The 25,294-nt window shown below is 58.3% G+C and overlaps 1 protein-coding gene across 4 annotated transcripts; it reads right to left on the bottom strand.

Annotated features, from left to right (window-relative positions):
* Positions 1 to 572: 572 nt before the first annotated feature.
* Positions 573 to 24,367, bottom strand: DOC2B (double C2 domain beta). Of its 4 annotated transcripts, XR_005017763.1 has the most exons (11): positions 23,945 to 24,367; positions 16,159 to 16,238; positions 13,062 to 13,136; positions 10,544 to 10,653; positions 10,277 to 10,403; positions 9,305 to 9,462; positions 4,856 to 4,937; positions 3,955 to 4,051; positions 2,906 to 3,364; positions 2,084 to 2,126; positions 573 to 1,829 (listed from the first exon to the last, which is right to left on the bottom strand). XR_005017763.1 is itself a non-coding variant. In XM_036836449.1 (9 exons), exons 1-9 carry the CDS (start codon positions 24,315 to 24,317, stop codon positions 3,228 to 3,230), a joined length of 1,239 nt encoding a protein of 412 aa, XP_036692344.1. In that variant the 5' UTR covers positions 24,318 to 24,367; the 3' UTR covers positions 573 to 3,227. The 4 variants fall into 4 exon arrangements, 1 of the variants encoding a protein (XP_036692344.1); XR_005017761.1 differs by having other exon boundaries at positions 2,084 to 3,364; XR_005017762.1 differs by having other exon boundaries at positions 573 to 2,126.
* Positions 24,368 to 25,294: the final 927 nt, after the last annotated feature.

Below are 25,294 nucleotides of genomic sequence, written 5' to 3'. Positions count from 1 at the left end.
ATTCTTGGTTAAGAGTAAATGAGACAATGTGCAGAATAAGCCCTGGTTGCCGGGGTCTCGTTCTTTCCTGCTCACCCATTCAAATCTATTAAGATGAGTCTCCCAAGCCCATATGATCACAATGAACGTTTCCATTTACTTTGGATTATATGTCATTATAAATATTAACAAATAAGACTTAAAAAGGACACCTTCGGGTAGGTCAGACAAAAGTACAAAAATTGTGTGTGGGGCTGCAGTTTCAGGACTGTTTCTGCAGCCGTCACATGATAGCAAAACGGTGGTAAGCAGTGCACGAGTCTGCGTCGAAGACAGCCAGAGTCCATGCATCGGGAGGTTCTCTCGGTTGGAGAAGGAACAAAGGGAAGACATGCTCGGGCCAGGAGATGCAGTTCCTCGCTCTCGCCACTAGAGGTCAGGAGGTTACCGCTTCAGGGTTGGAAGACAGGCCCGTGGGGGATTGGCTAGTGGTGGTGGTGGGTGCTGAGACTAGGCAGGGGGGGTGGGGGTGGCGGTGGATGCCACACACCTGGTGACCCCCCTGGTTATTGACATCTGACTTTGGAATGACTTTTTGTTTTTGTTTGGCGTCAAATTCACCGTCTTTGTGGGGCTGAGGGAGCAGAGGAAAGATGCCAGGTTGGGGTCAAAGGGAGAGCTCACACTGCAGCTTCTCAAAGCGCCTTTTTCTCTAACAAACAGAGAGACAACCTGTAAGGGGTCCAGAACAGTGCCAGGGTCCTAGTGAAGGTTCTCCCTGGGAGGTCTTCTACCCAAGTGCCCCATCCTGCACTCAGGCTAGCTGTCCACGAGCCCCACCTCCCAGCCTGACTGTCCCTGTGGTCAGCTGGGACCATGTTTAAGGACCAAATCTGCTCTTGCACAGTCTAGGGCAGTAGAAGGCCTTGGACTGGGTGCCAGGTGTCCTGGGTTCTTATCCCATCTGGGTCCTGTGTAGGCCCCTTCTGCTTGCTAGGCCTTAGTTTCGCCACGTGTCTAACAAGGAAGTTGTACTAGGTGAGGCTCTAGGTGTACTTGTAACTTGGCCATTCAGCATTTCCGTGTGTTTACAGGGAATTCGTGAAGCTCCTCTCTGAATGAGAAACCTGCTCCCACCACCCAAAAGGCAAAGCTAAGACGATAACCCAGAGTTCACCTAGACACAAGGTTCCTCATAAATAGACTCAGCCTCTCTCCATCTCCTTCCTCATCTGTCAAATGGCGATGGCAATTAAACCCATCTCACAGGGCTGTGAAGATTCATCAAGACAGTGGTTGTAAAACCCTTACCACACACAAAGCCTTCTTAGGGAAAACCAAGACTCCCTGACCAGCAAAGTTTGCCAGGTACTGTATGGGGGCTGGAGTCCTGTTTCCCCTGCAAAATGGAAAAAGGCTGATGGGCACTTGGTGGGATTCACATCATCACCCTAGGCCTCAGATGGTAATGTGCTTTGTGTCTGCAGCATAAGGTCTAGCCCCAGTGCCCCTGTGAGCCCTGTACAAGCGTTGGTGTGGGTGTGGTGTCCAGAGCTCTGGGCTGGAGGTGGTGGGGCAGGGGCCATGGAACCTGGTCTGCCCCAGCTGTGGTAGGGCTGGAAGGCCTCAGGTAGATCACTTTCCCTCTCTGGGCTTTGTTTCCCATCATCAGTGCAGTGATGGGTTGAACACAGAAATTCCTGGGTTCTGCATTTGTTCATCCAGCGTTCCTGAAGGCCCCTTAGTCGGCAGGAAAAGTTTGGGGCTTCAGGCCTGGGCCCAAGATTCTGATGCCCTCAACCCCTTGCTGGAGACCTTCACCCAGGGTGCAGGGGGCTCTTTCTTAGCTCCTGGAAGACAGAACCAGCCCTTCCCAGAAACGAGGCCCTGGACTGCTGCTGAGTACTCCTGAAAGGGATCTCAGTAGGGCTAGGATGCAGGGGCAGCCACCTGGGGCTCCCCTCTTCCCAACCCTGAACCCAGAAGGGCCCTGGGTGGGGGGGGGCGGTGGGGGAAGGGGAGAGGAGGGTAAGGACAAGGAGGACTTTTTGGTTCTTTTCATGCAAAGAAAAACAGACTCTTTCTCTTCGTGACTGCAACTGACCTGATGCTTGAGCTTGGAGCGAGAGGCAGGATCCATCCTCCAGCTTCCTCAGGAGGAGAAAGATCAAAGGTAGGAGAGCTGGCTCTGAGAACTGAACTTGACCGTGCACCAACATCAGTTTAAGCCACTCCCCCTATGTCTACAAGCCCAGTTGACCTGGCAGCTAGGGGTGGGGTGGGAGCAGGACTGGGTGCTGTTGCCCCTAACAAACACTGCTCCCTCTCCCAGAGAGACCCTGGGTCCCAGACAGTGCCCCTGGCCCACATCACCTTTCCCCTCCAGGCCTTGTATATGGTTCCCACTGGTTACACTGCTCTTCCCCCTTTGTCTGCCTAGAAACTCCACTCACCGTTCAAGGCCTTGCTAAAGCATCACTTCCTCCAGGAAGCCCTCCCTGCTCTCCCAGCCGAGTCAGAATCCACAGAATGTGCAGGTGGGTCAGGCTGGCCTTGGCATTCCTCACACCCCCATTGTAATGGTTTGTTTCCAGCTCCCTGACTAGATGGGGACCTCCCTGAGGGCAGGCCCTGGGTCTCATTCATCCCCAGGGGCCTGTGGAATCATTGAGTGAAGCGCTTGGACTGTGCCCACGTTCACTGGGAGCTCCAGGATCTTTACCAGACTCCTGGCTCTCAGGTCAACTTTTTTCCACCCACCCAGTCATGCCAGAGATGAACAGATGTAGTCAGAACCTCCTTTTGGGAATGAACTTTCTTCAGAGTCCTGTCTTGCCCCTGCCCAAAGTCTCTTTCTCTTACTGCCCCTCTCCCTGATGGCACCCCTGCTCTCTCAGCCTGGGGTCCCCTGCAACTCACTGCTGACCTCTAGTAGGATCCTGGTCTTCTGGACTGCCCCATCTACTTCCTCCGGGTGGGTGCTGAGGCCAGGGTCCTCTTCTTCCACCTCTGGCCCTCTCAGGCCCCAGGGGGCCGAAAGCAGGCCCAGCTCTCTGCCCCCGCTGTCCCGCGGTGGGGCTGGGCCTTCCATGGCCTCTAAGTGGGGGCTGCAGTGGCTCTGTGTCCAAGCAGGCATCCTGGATCTCCCCAAACATGGGGGCGAGGCCCTTAGTGGCAGCTGAGGAAGCCCAGGGCCAGGCCTGTGCTGGGCCGGGCAGGGGTAGGTGCAGCGGGCAGATGGGGGTGGGTCAGTCGCTGAGCACGGCCCCCGGGAGCTCGTTGGTGAGCGTGTGCCAGCGCTCGATCCGCTTGTCCTTGTTCTTCAGGCAATCAAACCAGTGCTTCAGGCGCTCGCCCTTGGCATTGATGCCCAGAACCACGCCGCCTGCAGAGGGGAGCCGAGAGGCAGCCGGGACACGGTGACCTCTGACTCTCAGGGTTTCTCTGGAACCAGTACCCCCTGGCACCCCTCCCAGACTTTGTGCTCCAAGGCCAGACTCTCTTCCCTGCCCACCCGCTCTGAGGGTGGACCGTGGTCTGACTGCCACACTCTTGGAGCCCCCCCGCCACTCCCCCAATCAGGGCCCAGGGATCCTGCTCTTCCTTTACCCAGGACCAGAGCAGTACTGGGGGGCAGCACAGTGGCATGTGTTGGTGCCAGGGCAGCTCCACTGTGCACAGCCACCAAGCCCAACAGAAATTTGGGGCCACAAGGGCTCAGAGTCCAGCCTGAGGGGCTGACCATCATCACCTCTTACCCCTGCTCCACCACAGACTGCTGTGTGACTCGGCCAGGCCTCTTTCCCTCTCTGGGCCTCTTTCTCTGTCACATGGGGTCAGGCTGGATCATGTCTATGGCCCCAACTTTCCCCACAGGCCAGGAAGGCGGGACTGTGGCCTGATTCAGGGCCCCTGCCCTTTGCTGAACCCAGGATGGGCATGTTGCTAAAGAGCATTCCCATCGTGTCCTCTCACCGATGAAATCGTTGGATTTTCCAATGTCATAATCCCAAACGGTGATCTCCAGGGTCTTCTTGGCCAGGTCCCCGTGCTTAATCTCATAACAGAATTCCTGGTGGCCAGAAGGGGAGTGTCAGGACCAATGACAAGTCGGCCGGTGGCCAGGAGGGTGGCCAGTGCACAGCAGTGGGTGATAATGGATTCTCACCCATCTCACCCACTTCCCTCTTAGAGCCCAGCTGAGATCCTCAGGGTCCCCCTTCCCTCTGACCCACCTGCCCCTTTGTCACTGAAGCTGCTTTTCTCAGGATCCTCAAGAGTCTCCTTATTGTAAGTCAGCGCACACTTGGCAGCCTTGGCGTGCTTGACCTCTCTTGGGTCTGATTCTGCTGACCACGCCCTCCTTTGTGGAACCCTCTCTCCCACCAGCTTCCAGGATCCTTCAACATCTGGTGTCCCCCTCGCTCCCTGGCAGCACCTCCTCGGCCTTCTCTGCCTGCACCCGAGTCACTCAGGCTCTGTCAGAGGCTCTTCTCCCTCATCTCGTTCCTCGGAGCTCCTCTCCGGCTGCACCCACCGCCTGGGCTGAGGACCTGGGTATCTATCTGCGCCCACCTTCCTGGGGCCGCTCACATCCTCACACCACCCCCTCCACATCCAACATGGCTACAGTCCCATCAGTTCAATCCTCCGAAGAGTTTTCCAGGCTGCTCCTCACTTCTATCTACACCACCTTGGCCTGGTTCAGCCTGGCCTCACTTCTCCCGCCAGTCCTCCTATCCCACGGCTGGGGCCTCTCCTGTCAGTCCCTCCCCACCCTCCAGCTCCCACAGTGACCCTTGAAAAACCCAGTCCCTCCGGGGTCCCCTGTCCTGAGGGAGATTGAGTGGCTCATGGCTTCACCAGCCTCTCGTACCTCGTTGAACTCTGGGTTTAGGGTTTTCTTCTTTACTGCTGTCTTATGTTTGGATTTCTTGTCCACATCTGGCTTCAGGTATCTGGAATTATAACCAATCAATAGACAGAGGGTAAGAGAGAAGACACTCTTGAGTACACGTGGAGCCAGCAGGGCTTGGAAGAGAGAGATTCCCAGGCCTCCCGTTCATCCTAACCATTGGTGTCCCCAGCACTACTCTGTGACAGAGGTGAGCAGTCAGTGCAGTGGGAGAAGCAAGTGGGTCCTTCATCACCTGGACCTCTGTTCACAGCCCATTCCTGACGTCACAGAGCCCCTCCGTCCCCTAGGAAAGAGGATTTTCTTTATTTCTGGAAGTCTAATTTTCACAGCTCACATTTCCCACCAGAAAAACATTTTTAGCAAAGTTGGTCCCTTGCTAGAGCTTTTCTTTTTGTAATAGCAGATTATGGAGATAGAATTCACACGCTATAAAATTCATCTTTCTCAAGTGTATAACGCAGCGGTTTTTAGCATAGTCCCTGAGTTGTACAACCATTGCTGCTACCTCACTGGAGCTTTGAGGAAGGAAAAAAGGTCTTTTGGGCAGTGACAGCAGTGCTTCCTGCAGGGAAAGAGGGAAGCCCTGCTTGCGGGCCAGCTCCCTCCACGGGCATCAGCTCCTTAGACTTTGATGCAGAACAGCAGTCTTCATCTGGGGCTCAGAAAGGTGGAGGGACTCACCCAAGGTCACACAGCTGCTCGGCACAGGGCTGGTGCTCAGAAGCCAGGCCCTCTCCTTTGCAAAGCTTCTTACCCTGTCCCTGCATGGACACTGGTGACAATTGCCCTGCTCCTGCTGACAGGACCACATCTGTCTCACCCACCACCAGCTTCCGGTACCCAACTTGATGCCTGGCACTGGGTGGGATCAGTGAACATAGAAAGTGGCACCTCATTATTGCTTTTCTGTGCACTTTTTTAAAAAGTTGTGATTGTTATTACATAAGAAATACTGGTTCATTATAGAAACACTAGAAAATATGTATTAACAGAAGTTGGGGGTGGAGAGAGAAATGAATACACAGGTCTGCACAAAAACCTGTTCTTTAGCAGCTTTATACAGCCGTCAGAAATTGGGGACAGCCCCCATGCACTTCAACAGGAAGTGACCTGACGGACGACTACTTGGCAATGCAGACCTACAGACTGAACTCCGGGCTCAGGCACCACGCGGCTGGCTCCCCAGAGCATTAGGTTATGTAGGAGTTGCCTTTATAAGAAAGTCTGGAAAAGGCAAAACTGTCGCGACAGAAAACAAATCAGTGGTTGACTGGGGCCAGGGGACCTTTCTGGGGTGATGGTATCTGGGTCTTAACTGTGGTGGTGGTGACAAGATTGTATACGTCAGTCAGTCACACTTCAAAAGGGGGGAAACCTACTGGATGTAAATTATACCTCAGTAAAGATGACTTTTTAAACAGGTTGGGGGGTTCCCTTAAACCCTCACCCAGAGATGGTGAATTTCTGCATTCCTTACAAGCTTCCATGCACTTCTTGACTCGTCTTTGCCTGTTTTACTTTGGGGGCGAGGAGGAGGGATGGGGGCGGTCCTGCACAGTGGGAGTGTCTCCCAGCCCTGCCTCCGGAAGGCCCTGAAGGGAAGCTGTCCCAGGCTCCCTCAGCGCTGCACGGCCAGTGTCCATCTAGTGAGCCTCACAAGGCCCCAGCTAGGGGTCATCGCCTGTCCTGCCCCCAGGCCTCTGTCTATGCTGTCTCCCTGCCTGGAGTCCCTTCTCGCCTCACCTCACCACTGTAGGGGAGCTTCCCGAGGGAGTGTGGCCTGTGTGGGCGAGAAGTGCACCCTGGCCACGCTCCAGGGGCCCACGCATCGCTGCTCACCCTCGCTATCAGCACCCCCTCCTGCCTTGGCCACCAGGGCTCATGCAGCCTCCCTACCAGTGCCGCCGCTGGTGCCTTCTGCACAGCGACTGCTGCTCACCTGAGGCCCCTAGCAGACAGACAGCAGAGGGCTGGAGAAGGAAGGGGTTGCCCAGGGCAGCACAGCAAGTTGCTTTGAGCTTTCTCAGTGCCCCTGGGTGTGAGATGGAGATGGTAACAAGTACCGCACGGGGCTGCTGGGGGGCTTCAAAGAGGCCTAGCACAGCCCTGGCACCCGGCAATTACTCGGTACGTGTTAATGACGATTGTTTGTTAACCATCATCAGACCCTGAAGAACTGGACTTGGGGTCAGCTTCCAGCCTAGGGAAACTGAGGTAGCTGTCATCTGGGGTGAAGTTTATAAAAATAAGGGTGCCGACAAAAGGTCTTGGCCCATCTAGCTTTGCCCCTCGGCATCCTCCACCTGGCACTTCCATGTAGTGCTCTTCTCGGGGCCCCAGGTGCTCCGCTCAGAATCTCACCTGTGCCTTTATTTCCCCTACTTTCAGCAAAGAGAAGGCCCACGGTCCATGAAGGGGCCTTTCAGAGATAGGGAGCCCCGAGGAGGCCTGAGCAGCAGCCCCTGCAACTCACCCAGGGAGTTTCAATCAGATGTAGGGGTTTCTAGGCTGCTGGGGGCCTCCCTCTGATACAGGGGGCCACCCACAGAGCTGCCTGTAAGGCCACGTTGACCCGGCCCATGGCTGGAGGGTGGGCCCAGCAACTACCACACCTGTGGCAGGGGGAGCCCCAGGCACAGTGGACAGGCCCTGCCAGGGCTACCTCTCCCTGGCTGTGGGAGGTGGCTGGACCCTCTGTTGTACCAGGTGAGACCCTATTTTCTGGATAACCCAGCATGAGACCCTGGAATTCCTATCAACTTGGCAGGTGGGAACTGAGCCCGATTTAGAAATTTCACACCAGCCTTCCCTGGTGGCCCAGTGGTTAAGAATCCGCCTGCCAATGCAGGGGACACGGCTTCGAGCCCTGGTCTAGGAAGATCCCACATGCCGCGGAGCAACTAGGCCCGTGAGCCACAACTACTGAGCCTGTGTGCCTAGAACCTGTGCTCCGCGACGAGAAGCCACCACAATGAGAAGCCCACGCACTGCAACAAAGAGTAGCCCCCGCTCGCCGCAACTAGAGAAAGCCCAGCGCGCAGCAACGAAGACCCAACGCAGCCAAAAATAAATAAAATAAAAATTAAAAAAAAAAACCCTCTAGCATCACAGTTACAGGTGGAGGCACCGTCCTCCCTCCCCAGAGACAATCACTACAGTATCACACTGGTGCCCCCCACTACAGTTTGCTTTGGGCCCAGCATAGCTGTGTCCACGTTCATTCACCTGGTCCTCACTTACTCACTTCAATTGCATAGTACTCCACTGTACGCAGATGCCACATCTTATTAATCTGGTGAACACTAGGCTGTTTCCATCTTACCGCTATCACAAGCAATGCTGCAAAAGCAGCTAGCTGTACGCCAGGGCCTGGGTCTCTAGGACACAGGCCTGGAAGGGAAATGATGTGGCTACAGGGCGTACGCATCTTCCTAGGTTACTGAGTATCACTTACTTTCCCGCCACTGTTTTTAAGAGTCTAATTGTTTCCTGAGCTATTACAGCATTTCCGTTCCCAGTGGTCTCTGATCCACTGGAAATCACTGTCTTGCTAATGGATGAAGTTGGGGCCCAACATTGTTTTTTAAGCAGAAAACCAGTAGTCCTTGTGATGGCCTCTGTCACCTGGGCCTCCTTACTGTCCCCTGAGGCCAGAACCATCCCTGCTTCTTAACTATCTTAAATCCTCTGTCCCTTTCCCTGAGCAGAAACACCTCCTTTCTGCTGAGCCAAATTCCTCCCCAAGTCCTACCCTTCAAGACAACCTCACTACGTCCATCTTTTGTCTGTGGAGCGCACCAAAGCACAGATGGTGGTCAACAAAAAACAGGCTTTATCCCTCTCCAAACGGCCACCAGCTCCTGCCTGAGCTAGGATCACAGCCTGTCCTGACCCAGGTTCACGGCTCTGGGGTCCCTGAGTTAAGTCTCTCCCCAGTGCTACCAGAAGCCCCACCTGGCAGGGCTGGGTGGACCCCTCCCTATCTGTGTCTGTGGTACCGCAGAGCACTGCCCTCATGTGCCCAGCCCTAAGTCCTGATGGAGTCCCTTCACTGGATCTCCCGGCCTCCTGTCCCCTCCTCCAACCTGCTCACAGCCCTTCCTGGGCCCCATGACCACAGAGAGACCTGAACCAAACACCAGGAGATAACTGCTCTCTATCTGTGTGACTGGGCTGCCACTCAACTTCTATGGACGTCAGTTTCCTCATCTGAGAAATGGGTTTGGCCAGACTCAACCCACAGAGTTGCCCAAGAAGCACAGAGGAGTATGACCTCGTGGGCACAGCACCCCCTGTGCTTCACACAACTACTTGCCACACGGACTACTGATCTCGATGCATGGACCTCCCAGTCCCTGGAGGTGAGAAAGTGGGGAAGGAGGCGGCTGGCCTGGGCTGCACACTCACGTTTTCACGTAGGGGTCCGAGTAGCCGTTGGCGTCCATGGCAGCCAGGTGTGCGCAGCGCACGATGCCAACCAGCAGGCCCTGCTTCTGCGAACTGTACTTGAGGGAGATGAGGATGCGGCCCCGCTCCTCCAGGGACTTGTCTTCTGTCTTGTCCACCTGTGGGGCAGGTGGGCGGTCACTCGGCTGTCCTTGCCTGCTCCCACCTCTCCTGCAGCCACGGGCCCAGGCCAAATGGAGCCTGGTGGGTGGTGAGGGGTCACCCTGGCCCTGGCCCCCTGGAAGGTGCTTCTTGGAGCTTCTTGGGCACATTCCCAACCCGAGGGGGAGCTAGGAGGCAGGTGGGGTGTGGCCTAGGCCTGCGTCCTGCTCCTCCCTCCACCCCGCTGGTCTCCCCGCTCTGGCCCTCCACTCCCTCCCATTCTGAGGAGCCTGTTAAAATGCCCTCAGATGCCTTGGCCCCTGCCTAGCACCCTCCTGTGGCCCATCTCACTCAGGGATAAGACCAGAGTCCTCCCAGCCTCCCCAACCCTCCAACCTCTGCTCTCAGCTCCCAGGACCCCCTCCTCTCGCTCTCTCTGCCCCTCTCATTTGACCTCTTGCCTGTGCCTCCCACAGGCTGGGCGCTTTTCCATACAGGGCTTTGTACCTGCTGTTCCCTCTGCCTGGAATATTCCCTGCTCGCCAGGTGACCCCTCCCAGAGCACCCGTCTAACCCATTGACTCCTCTCATGCTTTCTTTCTCGGCCCTTATCCCTGCTGAACAGACTATCTGTTTGGGTGATTTATTTCATTTTTGGTCTGTCTCCTGCCCAAACTTCATGAGGGCAGGGAGATTTATCTGTCTCCCCGGCACCTGCAATTGTGCCAGGCACATAGTAGGTGCTCAATAAATGCTCCTGGGCCTGCGCTCACGGCAGGGTGGGCCTTGGACGGCTGCAGAGCCCACGACTGGAGGTTGTGGCCCACTCACCGGCAGCTGCTTCTCCAGGCAGATGCTGAACGTCTTGGTGTGGTTGGGCTTCAGCTTCTTGAGGGGCACCCGCGTCTCCCCGATGAACTCGTTGTGGCGGAATTTGTCCTCGTCACACACCGAGATCCTGGAGGGCAAGGGGCCTCTCAATTTGCTTCCAAAGTCAGTGCGGATTTGCAGGCGGTGGGCCAGGGGGTGTGGGGAGGGCTTGCCCTGTGGACAAGGCTGGGTGGGGTGGGGGAGCCGGCGGCCTGGGGTCTCACCCACCGCAGGGTCTTTCGGATCATGTCTTCGTCTGTGATCCCGTAGTAAGTGAGGGTCTCGTTCCATGTGGGGTTCAGAGTGTTTCGGAGAGTTTTCGTTCTGAGCTTATTTGCCTGGAGAGAGCAAAAATGATCCTCTGAGTGTCAGAGGGTGATGGGCAATGTAATGGCACCAAACACATCCCAATCCCCCAGATCCCGTGCATAAGCGCTCTCCCCTGGCAAAGGGGGATTAATGCTGTTGTTAATCAGCTGACTTTAAAACAGGCCGATTGGGGACTTCCCTGGCGATCCAGTGGTTAAGACGCTGCACTTCCAATACAGGGGATTTATCTGGATGATGTGGGTGGGCCACGTCCCACGTCATCACAGGGCCCTTAAAAGTAGAAGAGGGAGGCGAGAGAAGAGTCCGAAGGAGCGTGACAAGGGGAGAAAGTCAGAGAGGCGACACTGGCTTTGAAGATGGAGGAAGGGGCCACGAGCCAAGCAAAGGGGGTGCCTCTAGAAGCTGGAAAGGAATGGGAAATAGCTTCTCCCCTCAAGCCTCCAGAATGGAACGCAGCCCTGCTGACACGTGATTGTAGCGCAGTGGGACCTATGTCGGACTCGCACCCTGCAGAACTGGAAGGTATGAGATTTGTGGTGTCGTAACCCACCCAGTTGGTGGTCATTTGTTAGCGCAGCCCTAGGAAACTACAACAGGAGGATCCTGCCTCCCAGGTGCGTGCCCAGGTGTGTGGCGGGGGGAGGGTGTCTGCAGGAGGCGTGGTCTGGGCGGCTGGGAAGCCTGGCTTGGACCTAGATTCTCTCCCTCAGCCTCCTCGCCTTCGCTCAGGCTGGCCCCTGCCGGGAAGGCACCTCTCCTGGAGGACGCCTGGGGGTTGCCTCCCCTCCTTCCTCAGTGCTTCCAGAGATCTTGGTTCTTAGACTCCTTCCCTGCCTTGCCCCCTTCAGACCCTGACTTCCGTACCTGATTCCCTTTGATGTCCCCCACAAACCGGCCCAGGCTTTGAGGTCAGACAGCCCTGGGTTCAAATCCCAGCTCCACCACTTACATAAGCTCTGTGGAGCCCAGTGGGTTACTGACCCTTTCTGAGGGTCAGGCTCCAGGGCGTAACACCACATCTCTCTCAGCCTGGTTTTTAGGACCTTCTCTATAAGGTGCTCTATGAAACTCTGCCCTACGAGGGAATCTATCCTATGGGCGGTCCCTAGGGTTCAGCAGCCAGGTACTGCCGACTCGAGGTCCCAGGCGTCTAGAGACGCACGGTCACTGAGCCCCCGAGTTGGGCCCCTTCCCCTGGTCGCGTGGCCTTCACAGCCCTGGGGGGCCCCCCTGCAGCATGAGGACAGAGAGGCCTGGAGTGGGGAGCTTGCTCCTCCAGGTGTAGTGGGAGGGCCACTGCCCTTTCTCCCGCAGCCCTGCCTTCCCTTCTGGGGTGGCGCCCCCGGACCAGGGGGACCCCGGGCCCCAGAGTTAACTCAGGCCCCAGCAGCCTGTGGCTCCTCAGCCCGGGGTGGCCACCTGGGGGTGGGACCCCCCAGTTGGTCTGCAATTGTCCTGAGCAGTGTTGGGGGAGGCCCTCTGCCCAGGGGGGTGCCCCCACTGCTGATTCTTCCTCTCTATCAGGTCACTCGAGGGCCAGGAAGGAACTCTCCAACTTTGGCTTCGCAGAAGGCGGCCAGGACAAGAACACCAGCCCCTGGGCTCTGCTGCTCACCCTCCTGTGTCCTGTGTCCCCTGTCCCTCTGCCTCCGCCCTGGTCTCTACTTGGAAACAAAGCTGCTGGGCTCCAGTTGAGTCCCCCCTGGCATGGGGTCTGCCCTACTCACCCCTTGAGGTATCTGTGGGCTAGGGAAGGACCCAATTCTGAAAAGATGTGACCTTCCCTTCCATGAGATTACAAATAAAACTACACTGAACTGTAAGACGTATGAAAGAAGTCTCATCAAGTTCTTATCTTCCAGTGCTGAAGGCCACCTTGTTGCTTTTCATAGAGAATTAAAAAAATTTTTTTTTTCCCTCTCCTTTCATAGATGCACCTGTTGGGCTGGTCTGCTTGTCAGGTCATCTGGTACAGGAACAAGGGTTCTGTAGTCAAATAATTTGGGCAGTTGCTGACTACTCCATATCCCTTGTGGGGCATCACAGAGCAGCCCATCAACACATTAAAGGCTCTGGTAAGTCCTGCAGTAAAGAAACCTGTTTAACAATGTTTCCCAGTGTTATCTGGCCACAGAACCCTTTGTTTGCGCATAGTATTAACGTCCAGCTGAAGAGTGTTTCTTATAAAACGCTGGCCTAGAAATTCTCCCGGGGAGTTTCCCCAATTCAGTAGGCAGGTGGTGCTGACTCAAGGTCCCTGGGAGGCCTAGAGGGTGTGGGGATGACTGGGTGCTCTGGGTGGAGGTGGAGTGAACCCCTCAACTTGCTTGGGCTCTGAGTGGGTGTGGGAGCTGTGGGCCTCCCTGGGTGCCCCAAGCCCAGCCTGGGCCCCAGTCACGACAGGCAGGCCCCTCACCTTACTGGCTCCTGGCAGCAGGTGCAGCTTGACATAGGGGTCCGCCAGCCCATTGTGGTCCATCGGCTTCAGGCCCTGAGCAGAGGAGAACAGCAAAGGGTGTCACTGGGGGCTTGGGGACACAGCAGCCAAGGCCTCCAGGCACCTGGGTCAGCAGGCATCCCCGCCCCCTGGGCCTCCTGGCTGGGTCCATTCGTGACCCTCTTCACAGAAGCAATCCTGCCCCACACCCCCAGAATGGGGGGTGGCGAGGAAGGCTCCGTGCTGGTGCCATCTCCCCCCACCCGCCGCCCCCCCAAACGTCTGGCCCTGGGCAGGCGACACGGGGTGCCTTTGCCAGATCAGCCTCTTTCTGTTTTCCTTATCTTGGAGGCCAGGTGACCACTTTCTCTGAATGCGGCCCTCGTTCTCCTGCTGTGGTCAGGCCCTTCCTTCTTCCCAATCCCCCTTCTCCCTGCTCCCCATGCACTGCGACTTCCCTCACCGACCCTAGGTCCTTGTCACCCTCTGTCCGCTCATCCACACGCTTCCCTCTGCGGCCATGGGAAAACGTTGTGTCCCCAGAAGCCACACAAGCTGGCCGGCCGTGGAGGGTCCCTCCACAAGATGGCACCCCTCACTCACTCTCAACCACCAGTCAAGTGTGCACAGCCAAGGAACTCACGGAACCATAAACAGACAGGGGCCTAGGTGACCTCATGCTTGCTCCTGTCTGTGACGATCGTCTGTTCTGCTTCCGGGATGGCACACGGGGATGGAGGAGGGCAGCTGGGGCATGAGTGGGGGAGAGCTGGCAACCCCACAACCTCAGTCACAGATGAGCTGCAAGTGGGCTGCTCGTGACCAGCCCACCTCCCCCACCTCCCAGGGGGGCTGAGGCTCTTCTCCCCCCTCCCCACCTTGGTTCGGAGGAGCTCCCAGGCAGGGGCTGAGATCTGAGGTGGGGCCTTCCGACTTCCAACGAGCACTGCTCTGCTACCAGGAAGGGGCCCACGCGTTTTAGAGCCAGGCTGGCCGGGGTTCAGGTCTCAGCTCCTGCACTTATCAGCTGGGTAAGTGGATGACTTCATCTGCCTCCTGAGCCTCGGCTTTATCATCTGTAAAATGGGTTAATAGTCCCCACATCTCAGGGTTGTTGGGGGAGCTGAGCAGGCAATGCTGACGCGGGGCCTGCTGGTGGGGCATTTGCTCCCCTTCCCCTACATGCCGGGCCCCTTGAAAGATGCCGGAGAAGCGGCTGAGGGCGGAGGCATCTGAGCTGGGCCGGGAGCTGCCTGGGCTCCAGCTCTGCCCTGCTCCGTGGGGCCGGCTCCAGGACGAGGCTTGGCCGGGCGGCCCTGCGTGCACCGTGGCAGAGAGGCAGACCTTCCCAACACAGGCCTCTCATCCCGCCTCTCACCCTTTCGCACGAAGGTGGAACTTTCCAGTTCTGCTGTGGATATGAGTGCCCGTATGTGCGTGTGCGTGCGTGCGTGCGTGTGTGTGTGGTGCGGGGGGTGGGGGGGGGTGTCTGCCGCCAGGCCCTGTCCTGCAGGACAGCTTTAGGTACTGAGCACTCACTCATTTAATGCTCACAACCACCACATAGGTGGGGATGATTAACCCTATTTTACAGATGAGCAAACTGAGGCAGCTCTGCTCACCTGGAGGGAGGGTGGCCAATCTAGGGTCCAGAGCTGGGGCATCTGGCATCCTCCCAGAGGCCCCCAAGGGGCTCTGCCTGTCGGCCTCAGCCTTCCTACCCCCTGGGGCTCCTCCTCACACCCCAGCCCAGCCCCAGCTCCTCCCATGCCTGCACCACCCCTCCCCCGCAGAACTGGATCTAAGCAGAGGATGAACTGGAGAATGTGGGAGCGACCATGGCTCAGGGTCCTCCCATCCCCCATCTCGAATGCCTTGAGTGATACAAACCCAAGTGGACACACGCGTGTGCACACACATACACACACACACCCCAGTACACCCACATAGCCCCTCTAGAGCCTGGGTAGGGAAGGCAGGGCACACAGCACAGGCAGGGCCTGGAGTCTGGGTGGGGAGAAGGGACGGCTCTGGCCAGAGCAGCCTGGCAGCCAGGGCCCATTCCCAGTCCCCAGGCCTAGACAACCTCTACACAGCTGGGTGGAGGGAGAGGGGAAGGGGTCTGCCGGGGCCGTGCACCCTGCCCTCCACCTCAGCACAGCTGGGGGTTATCAGATTCCCAGCTCTGTACCTAGGGCAGGTCTGGAGCCCTTTCGAGGAGGGCAGGGAGGAAGGCAGGGCATGCCCTGTGTCACAGCCCGGGCAGCTCCCAGAGGAGAGGGCAGGGGCGGGGATGGTGCTGGCCCACAGGGACACTGCTCACCGCTGCCACGGCAGTCCAGCCACGGCGGCCCAGGCCGGGTGGGGCACAGCCGGGGCAGAACGAGGCAGCCTGCCCCTCTGGGTGAGCAGAGCCGCGGGCAGGGTGGGGGAGGGGCAGAGAAGCTCGCAGGTTGGGGGGCTGGTGGTGCGGGGCTGGGCGCGGGCAGCGATGCCGGAAGATCCTCGCTCTGAGCCGGGCCCAGGCCCTTCCACAGCTCTACCGGGAGGTCTACCAGGCCGCACGGCTGCCCTTACCTTGCGGGAGAGCATCAGCTTGGGCACCTTCCTCCCAGGGGGAGCGTCGCGGTGTGGGGACGAAGGGAACAGCGTGGCTGAGAACAGAGCTGACCGTGCCAGCCCGGGGCAGGACCAGCGTGGGGTTTACAGACGCCCACGCCTCCACCCAGAGAGCAAGCTCAGGCCGGTGCGACCAGAGACTAATCCCCCGCCTGGCGTGGCGTCAGCATCCAGAGCCTCCTCGGGGAGTCCGGAGGCACCCAAGTCCAACCCTTCCTCTTGGCCTGCAGGACAGGCCTGTCACCTCCCCGCCTGCCCGTCCCTCCTTCGACAGCTCCCCAGCTCTGGGGCCTCCGTCTCCTGAAAGCTGCCCGCCCCCCGCCATTCTCTCTGGCTTCTCTGTTCTACTCTTTCCCCCGAAAGCCTCGCTGTAGGCGAGGCAGCTACATCTCAGGAGCAGCTGAGATGACTGAAGCGAGAACTCCCTCCTCGCCCTTGGCGCACAGGTGGGGCCTACCTTGGCCTTGCTGATGGTGCAGTGGAGAGCGTTGTTCTCCTGGTCGTAGAGCAGGCTGAAGTCCAGCGTGCCCAGGGCGGCTGCAGAGAGGGAGGGCTCAGGTCACGCCGGGCCCACACGGTGGAGAAGTGTCACCCACCCCTGCGCGGCCGGACGAGGTGCCACAGTGACCGTGCTGACTGCCACCAGCAGAGCGCCTGCTGCATACTGACCCCAACCCTGGGAAGGAGGCTCGGGGGCGGGGGGGTTAGGCCCGTCACCTCCAGACACCGCGAGCGGTGAACTGAGAGTCAAAGCCGGGCAGTGGGCCCCGACCCCTGTGCCGTGCCTCGCGGCCCGTGGCTGGTCCAGGGTGGGGCCACGTGTGCCACGCGCTCAGCTAAAGGGGTTACTGTCCTCCTGGTGCAACCACCGGCCAGGGCTCCACACCTCAGCTCCCCCTGCCTCTTAACTGTCCCAGGAGTGTGCGAGAAGGCAGAGGGGTCAGTCTCTGCCGCACTGCAGGCCCCAGCCCGGCCGACTGGCTGGCCCACTCACCGCCCCCCAGCAGCACTTGGGGCTGCGGCTCCCTGGTCTCCCCAGTCCCTCAGGAGCCCTGGGCAGGCTGTGAGGAGCGAGCTGGGCCCGCGTGCTGCTGCCCCCAGCCTCTAAAAGGCAGCGAGTGATTCCCAAGGGCTGGGCAGAGGGTGCAGCAGTGATTGGATGCAGCTGCCACCCTCGGGCGTGATCACACACGGCAGCTGTGGCTTTTCTCACTGACATGGTTCCCGGCCTGAAGGCCGGGATTGTGGGTGGGAGCAGACCTCAGGCGCAAATCTCTTCCCCGCGAGGTACACATTCACAGGATGTCTTTAGAAGCCCAGACCCTCCTTGCAGGCTGCTGGGCTGGCCAACTGGCATTTCATTCATTCATTCATTCTTTACCAAGTGTTTACAATATGCCAGACTCCAGGAACGAAGATATCAATAAGACAGGGTTCCTGCCCCGAGGAAAGCGCAGCTTAATGGGAGGAACAGATGAAAAGGATTGGTCACAACAAAGTTTAGTGGACCAGGACTGACGAGGGTTCACGGGGGATGCCTGGCCTGGATGTGAACTGGGGCCATCAGGAAAGGCTTCCTGGAGGAAGTGACGCTTCACCTGAGCCATGCAAGACGAGTAGGGCTTGGCCAGTGCACATTGGGGCTGGGGGAAGGGGCATTCCAACCACAGGCCAACCCAGAGGGTGGGGGGCGGAGTGGTTGGAGTGATGCTCGGGGGAGGCCAGGGGTGCCCAGTGTGCGTCTAGAGCAAACCACAGCCTGCTGGCCGAATCCAGCCACTACTTGTCTTGCACCCCAGCTCCTAATACAGGGTCAGGCACACAGCTCAGTGTCTCTGTCGTTGTCTGGCGGGGGCACCCGTAGGGTGCGAGACCTGCCCTCTGACGTCTGACCCTGGGTTCAAATCCTGGCTCTGCACTTCCTTGCTGTGTGACCTTAGACAGTGTATCTAGTCTCAGTGTGCCTCAGTTTCCTCATCTGCAAAATGGAGACACAACAGCATCTACCTCATGGCATTGGGCTTTAACACCATGCCTGGGGTACAGAAAGAACTCAGTAGATAATTATAGAAGGAGCAGATCCATTTAGGTGATTTATCTAGAAAACTGTACTTGCCCCTCTGAGACACTTTCTGGAATGAACTCATTCTGAATTGGATCACTCCCCTCCCAGCCTTTGTGAGCAGAATACACAAATGGTCACTTACACTTTTCAGAATAACCTGAGTCATTGCTATGACTACGGTTACTGTTCTGTGTGTCAGAGTCCCAGCCCAGACACAGAAGGGCATGTGAGATGATTCCTCCACCGAGGGATCCCAGGTGGCCACTCTTTTTTGAGGTTTTCTTCATTTTTTCCGCCTCCTCCTTTGCCATCAGCTTGAAACTCCTGTTAGAGTACCTGCCCCTGGTAGCACAAACAGCTCTCGCTCCTATTCACTAGTTACTTGTTTCTTCTATGAAACCAGGTGAGAATACTTGTTAAAACTGTCTAAACTAAAAGTCAATAGGCCATGGGACTTCCCTGCTGGTGCAGTGGTTAAGAATCCGCCTGCCCATGCAGGGGACAGGGGTTTGAGCCCTGGTCCGGGAAGATCCCACATGCCGCGGAGCAACTAAGCCCGTGCACCACAAATACTGAGCCTGCGCTCTAGAGCCCGTTGAGCCACAACTACTGAGCCCGCACACCACAGCCACTGAAGCCCACATGCCTAGAGCCCGTGCTCTGCAACGAGAGGCCACCGAAATGAGAAACACGCGCACCGCAACGAAGAGTAGCCCCCGCTCACCGCAACTAGAGAAAGCCCGTGTGCAGCAACAAAGACCCAACTCAGCCAAAAAAAAAAAAAAAAAAACTCAACAGGCCTTGAGTGGAGCCTAAAGTCCTTTTCCCTGAGTGGGGCATGCGTGCTTTAGTCCAGGTGTATCTGGCCTTTTGCTGCCTGTATCCTAGCTCCCCTCTGTGCGGGTAAGCAGGTGAGGTGCTGTAAGGAAGTGTGATCTATCACCACGTCTGTAACAACTAACAGCCATGGGCCCAAGCTTCTCCAGGCCCAGGCTTTTGTAATAATAGTCTCTAAAGCTCTTGGCTTTGCACGACAGTAAATCAGTCTGCTGTTCCCTTCAGACCTAACCTGTGGCTGTGCCCCCCAGACATTAGCCTCCTGAGGGCAGGGACCATGCCTCGGCCACACCTCTGACACCAGCAAAGAGCAGATGTTCAATCTACACGGCCAGTCCATCCAAACCAACTCATTCTCCAGCTGCTCATGGGAGCAGGGATGTGGTGTGATGCTCATCTATTAAAACACACAGTCCACGATCTCTGCCCGGTTCCCAATTCCAGAGAAGGACAAGCCAGCAGACAGAGTCCCCACTGGGAAATTCAGCTCCAGGCGCGGAGAGGGGTCCCTTCCACTGGCTCTACAGACATCCGTGTTTAAGGAAGGCCCGATGCTGCTCAGTGAAACCAACACTGGTATTCACTTCCCAGGAAGGAACAGCAAGCCCAGTGCTGCCCCAGGATGGGATTGATGAATTTCTTTGAACTCCAATGCAAGTTTTATAAGAAATAATAGTTTATAAATAGAAGCTCAGTCACCATTTTTAGAGACTTGCCGGTGGTGGAGCTCTCTCATCGCTCATAAATAAAAGCTCTCTCATCGCTCATAAATAAAAGTCTTTATTTCCTATTTGGAGAAATGAGGCTCAGAGAGGGGAGGTGATTTGGTCAGGGTGGCACAGCAGAGCTGGATGCAGAATCCAAGCCTCTTCACTTCCATCCTGATAGCTCCTGCCTTAAAGCTTAGTGGCTTCCAAAAATTTTTTGTCTGCTGCTTTGTTTAGCTGAACTCTTGAGAGGGTGCAACGCAGAAACAAAAGAGAGAAAAACAGAATTGCTCTTGGGGTGTGGGGAGCGGGAAGGGCTCAGCCACCGCCCTGGAGGAGCCTCTGAGTTGAAAAACCCCCTGGGCTTGTGCAGGCAAGGCGGGCCCTGAGGGCAGGTGAAGGTGCTTGTCTGTGTGGGCCACAGGGTCCTGTCCTCCAGCCACTCAAATCACACCTCCTGGCTAAAGTTAACATCCTTGGATAAATAATGAGGCTTGGTCACTAATGGGCCTTTGAGAGTTGTCACCAGCTTGTTGATAATTATAGAGCTTTAATGGGGCTAATTCAGAGACAATCAAGCTCCAGCCCCTGTCAGTTCCTCTAAGGCAGCACATCCCTCTGCTCTGCTGATGGAGACTGACAGCATCATTTTGGCCTTGGTTTGCACCTGGACTTTCCTCACCCGTACACCCTTGGGAGTAGGAAACCAGCCCTGGTTTTGTTTTGTTTTGGTTTTTTAAGAAAAATGTCAGCCTCTGAAATAGTTTAAAAACAACAACAACAACAACAAAAAACATGGCAAGAACCACAGAAAATGATCAAGGCTGCGTTGAAAGCATTTCATAGTTGGGGAAACTGAGGCACTGACCAGGCGCTGCAGGGGGTACAAAGAGGAATGAGCCACACATCATATAGCCCTGCTTCTCGGGAGCTCAGAGGCAGAGGGTTAGGACTTTTATAAACCTATTCATTCTTTACATTGTTCAAAAATTTTCCACTGCCACCTGGACTCAGTTCAACCTCCTTGGTGTGGCATTCAAGGCCGTCTGTGATATGACCGCTTTGGCCTCATCATCAGAGGCCTTTTCCCCTTGCTCCAGCCACTCGACTCTTCCTCCTTCCACTAAGCCAGGCTGCGTCCTCCCTCCTCCCAGCCTCAGAGCACCCTCTCCGTGGGGGAACTCTGTGCAAGCCGGTGCTTCCCATTTGGGTTCCTGACTCCCTGTCCTCACTGCTGGGCTACTTGTGTGTCACGGTTTCCATGAACTCCCTGATGGCAGAGATCGTGTCTCAGGCATTCTGGAACCTCCACACTCAGCACAGCGCCCGACACCTAGTTGGTCTTATAAGGTTAAGTGCATAGAAATACGGTCCGGGTAGAATATGACTTGGCTCCAAGGAAAGGGAATCACAGCCAGCGGGTACAGGGAAATTATTCGAGCTGAGGGACTTCTGGGCAGGCCTAACAGCGATTCCTCCCCTCCATCCTTGCTCCAGGCCTCTGTGGGGATCAGTCCTGACCTAGCCCAGGGTGAATCATGCAGGGGCAGGTGTAAGCATGGGCAAGAGATGTAATTCTGGCCGAGACAGAAGGACAGATCTCCTGGGGACTTCTGGGAGAGGCTTCCTCACTTTTAAACTGAGACATGGGAGAGGAAACTGATCCTTATCAAATTTAGGATCTTATTGTTACATGTGATGTCTGGACCTGCAGCAGCCACCTTGAACCATGAGGGAGGTCAGCCTAAGAGGAAAAGGGCATGGCCAAGTGGAAAGACAGAACCATCACCACTGATGCTGCTGACGAGCGGCTGCATGAATCCACCCCAGTGCCACATGACCTCCATACTCCTCACTGTTTAAGGCACTCTGAATTTTTTTCTGTTACCTACAACCCCCGAATATCCTAGTCATTACAGCTTTGAAGAATGGACTGTTTCCACAGGTGGAGATTGGGTGGGAGGGCATCTCAGGCAGGGGAGCAGCACATGCGGAGGGTGGAACATAGGACCCATCAGGAGGGCAGCAAGCAGCGGAGTCCAGCTTAGCCAGGCTGCACTGTGGACCACTGGGAGGGGAAGGGCACTGGGGGGACACTTCTAACTGTAACATTTCTGCATCTTCTCCCCATCAGTGCTCCTCTATTAGATCAATTTGGAACCTGTCAATTTTGTGCTTATGCCTTGAGGTGACTTAATAAAGGATGGGCTTTAAAGAGAAGGAAAAAAAGGCCGAATAAATAAACAGCACTTCACTCTCAGCCTTGGACAACAGAGCAACCGTCCTAATTTCTTTTTGTTAGAACAGACATAATCCAATAATTAGGGCAGCAAATAGCATAACCCTGGCTAAAGCTGTAATGAACCATCTGGCTTGAATCATTTAGGCTTATTGTAGGGATCTGGTTGTCAGAGCTGAGACGGGGGTAAAGCCTGGAGTATCGGGTAGAGAGCGGTTCCACCCGGAACCTGGTCCCCCCATGGGCAGGAGCCAGGATTTCTGTGCTCCCATGGTGGGATGTTTGTTCGGCCACTGAGAGGGTCTGAGCCCAGGGTGGCCGCCCCTTGAAGGGAATGAGGGGCCAAGCTGGCCCTGGCTCAGCCACGCACCGTCCACCTTGGCTCTTTTCAGCAGAGTGCCCTGGTGACACGGGTGTGGCCAGCCCATGGTTCAGGCTGGCAAGGCTGTGTCAGACCTTGTACCGCTGACCTCACGTGCGTCTGTCCCCTGGCAGGACGATGAGCTCTCTGGGTCCGGGGCCCCAGCCCTGTTCCCTCTCTGCTGCTAGGAGAGTGTTCTGTGAAGGACTGCTGAGTTGATGGACTGAAGATGGGGCACTTTCGGGTCCCCTCCTTGCCTGTGGGTTCAGGGACAGCCAAAAGAAGCAACCAGATTTCTCACCTCTTAGCCGTATGTCATCAGAGGGCCCTGAGGGGCACCAGGAGGGCCTGAAGCTCAGGCAGAAGCCCTGACCTGCTCGCTTGCTCCCTTGGCATAGCAGCAAAGATGCTGGAAATGGGAACAAGTTCCTCACCCCTTCTTCTGGAGCTGGCTGAAGATTCAGGGCATGCAAAGGGGTGACCTGGGTCTCAGTTAGGGCCTGCCCAAAGGCACAGCAAGTGCCTTGCCCAAGGTGCCAGGAGCTGGGGGGGGTGAAGATTCAGGATACAGCCCGGAGGGCAATAAACTCTCCCGACCCAGTTTCCCCAGGCCGGCAGGAAAGTGGAGGGAGAGGACTGTTCCCCATCCCCATGCCCAGAGGGCAGGGCCTCATTACGCCAGGCTTTGGCCAGAGGGCTGTGGTCCCGGCCCGAGAAAGTGCAGAGCAGGCAGCTTCCCAGCACAGGCCCGGCTCCGAGCGACCCACGGTCTGACAAGCCTCCTCCCACTTGCTCCGCCTGGGCCTCCCTAGGTAGGGTGATGAGAGGTCGGGCCCCACCTCTTCCCGCAGTGGTCACCCCCACTGTCAGCTTCCAAAGGCACATTTTATTCTGGGGGAAACTCCAGACCCCCAGCCTGAGGCCCGTGTGGGCATTCAAGCCAGACGCAGCCAGCCTCGCTGCGCTGCGCGGGGGATGGGACCCGGCAAGCCTGGGGGAAGTCGGCGAGCGACCCCTGCCCCGAGAAAGGTCCACCTCCCAGGCAGGGCCGGCGTCTGACTCGGGTTTTCCACCTCTGAGAGTGACGCGGCTGGGGCTACAGCTGGGCTGGGGGCCTGGCGAGCAGCGCGGCCCCCACCCCCACCCCCATCCCGCGTAAACCCATCCCGCACCGCCCGGCGACCTCTTCGTTCTCGGTTTCCCTTCCAGTCCCGGCGCGGGCACCCTCAGAGCCCAGAAAGGCGCCAGGAGCGCCAGCCGGCCGGTCCTCGGCCCCGGAGGCCCCGGGAGCCCTGGCGCTTGCCTACTACCTGGGGCTCGGGGCTCAGCCCCGGAGGAGGAGGCGCGGGCTGGGGTGGGGGGCCCTTCCCGGCCGGGGAAGCGGGTGTAACAGGTGGGCGAAGGTCGGCGGCCCGGTCGAGCTGAGCGGCGGGACCAACGGACGCGGGAGGAGGAACCACCAAGGTTTCTCCAAAGGACAAGCGGCCCCGCGGTCCCCTGGTCCTCGGCCCCCACGCCAGCCAAGCCGCCGCGCTCTGCGGCCGCCGGCCCCACCAGGGAGGCCGCCCGGCCCGGGCCCCGGGCGCCCTCTGCCTCTCGCCCAGCCCGACCCTCGGCCGAGGGGCCGGTCCGCCGCGGGCTCCGGAGCGGGGAGCGACCGCGCGGCCGGCAGCAACTGGTGTCTCCCCGGGGCGCAGTTCCGCCCTGCCTGGGAACAAAAGCCGCCGCCCGCGCCGGGGCTCCCGGCGGGCGGGCCGAGAGGGGGCGCGGCGCGGGCTCCGGGGAGCTGGGTCCCGGAAATGGGACACCCCCGGGGGGGCCCCCAAACTTCCCACCTCTCCGATCTGCTCGGGGGCGGTGTCGGGGCTGTGTGTGCCGGGCGCGCGGAGAGCGCACAGCGCGGCCGGGGGCAGCGACACAGCGGCGGGTGTGCCGGGGGAACCGAGGTCACAGGGGAAACGAGGGCGGGCGAGGTCGGGAGCGCGAGCAGCCGCGCAGGGGAGGGGGCGAGAAGCCGGCGGGTGGGAAACTTACTGCAGTCGTCGGACTCGTAGCCGTCGGCGTCCGGCTCGTCCTCGGGCAGCTTGGCGGGCGGTCGCGCCGTGCTGCGGCCGGGGCCGGGGCCGGGGCTGGCGCCGTAGGCTCCAAACAGCTGGTCGACATCCTCGTCGTCGTCGCGGGCGCCGTCGGAGGGGCCGCGGCGGCCCGCGCTGGCCGCGGCCGGGCGCGCGGGGGCGTCCGGGGGTGCAGCGGCGCGGGGCCCGGCGTCCGGCGGCAGGCCCCGCGGGAAGCGGGGGAAGTAGTCGGAGATCTGCTTGATGGGCCGGATGGGGCCGGGGCACACGTCGATGGCCATATGCTCCTGGATGCTGATGGTCGCCTTCTCCCCGCGCCGCCGGAGGGTCATGCAGGCAGCGCGGCCCCGCCCGGGCGCGGCCCGGCCAGACCCGGCGCGGCCCCGGCTCGGGGGCGGCTCAGCAGGCCCGGCAGGGCGCGGCGGGGGCTGCGGGCATCGCCGGCGGCACCCCCGGACGGCCCTGACGCGGCTGCTGCCTGCTCGGCGGCGGCCGGCGCGAGTGAGTGCCAGGGGCCGGCAGGCAGGGGGCGGGCCCAGCCCGCGTCACCGGCAGCCGCCGAGCAGTGCGAGAGTGCGGGCGGCGAGGGCGGCGCGGCGCGGAGCGAGCTGAGCGGCGCCGCACTCACTCGCACTCACACCGGCGCGCACGCCGGCCCGGGACCCCGCGCACGCACACTCGGCGGGCAGGGCCACCGGGCGCCTTCCACTCACGCACCGCAGGACGAGCGGGGAGCTGAGCAGGGACCCGCACATTCCCGCACTTTCTGGGCTCCGTTCACACAGGACACATACCGGTGTGCAAGGACACTCCCAGCGCACAGAAACGTGTGCAGAACTGGGCAGAAGCTCCCACTGCTCACACCTGCAGGACACACGTACCCGTACAGAGTTGCTTGAGGCTGCGGTGGCACCGTATACCCCCCAGTACACACACATCCCTAACAGGACACACAAACAGCACTCGTCGAGGTGGTCAGGGGACCCAGGGCACCCCTGTCCCCAGCACACCTAACAGGACGTACGAACACACCCAAAAAGTGATCAGGGGACTCAAGGCACCTCCCAACCCCCAATCTAGCAGGACACACAGCCACACTCCTAGGAGTGCCGGACAAGATGCTCACACACGAGCAAGACATCCACAGCTGTACAAGGTCACTACTGGCACAGTCTGTTCACCCTTCCTTTCAGGTCACATACAAACACACTCTCTGTAACCAGGAGTCAGTCTCTCACTTGGTCTGTGAGTAGGTTGAGGGACCCAGCCCCCGCCCGCCCGCCCCCCATGGTCAGGAGAGGATGAGGGC

Source organism: Balaenoptera musculus, chromosome 20 (assembly GCF_009873245.2).
Source record: "Balaenoptera musculus isolate JJ_BM4_2016_0621 chromosome 20, mBalMus1.pri.v3, whole genome shotgun sequence".
Taxonomy (NCBI): Eukaryota; Metazoa; Chordata; class Mammalia; order Artiodactyla; family Balaenopteridae; genus Balaenoptera; species Balaenoptera musculus.
Note: the sequence above shows the minus strand (reverse complement) of the source record. Positions and strands in the feature narration are given on the sequence as shown.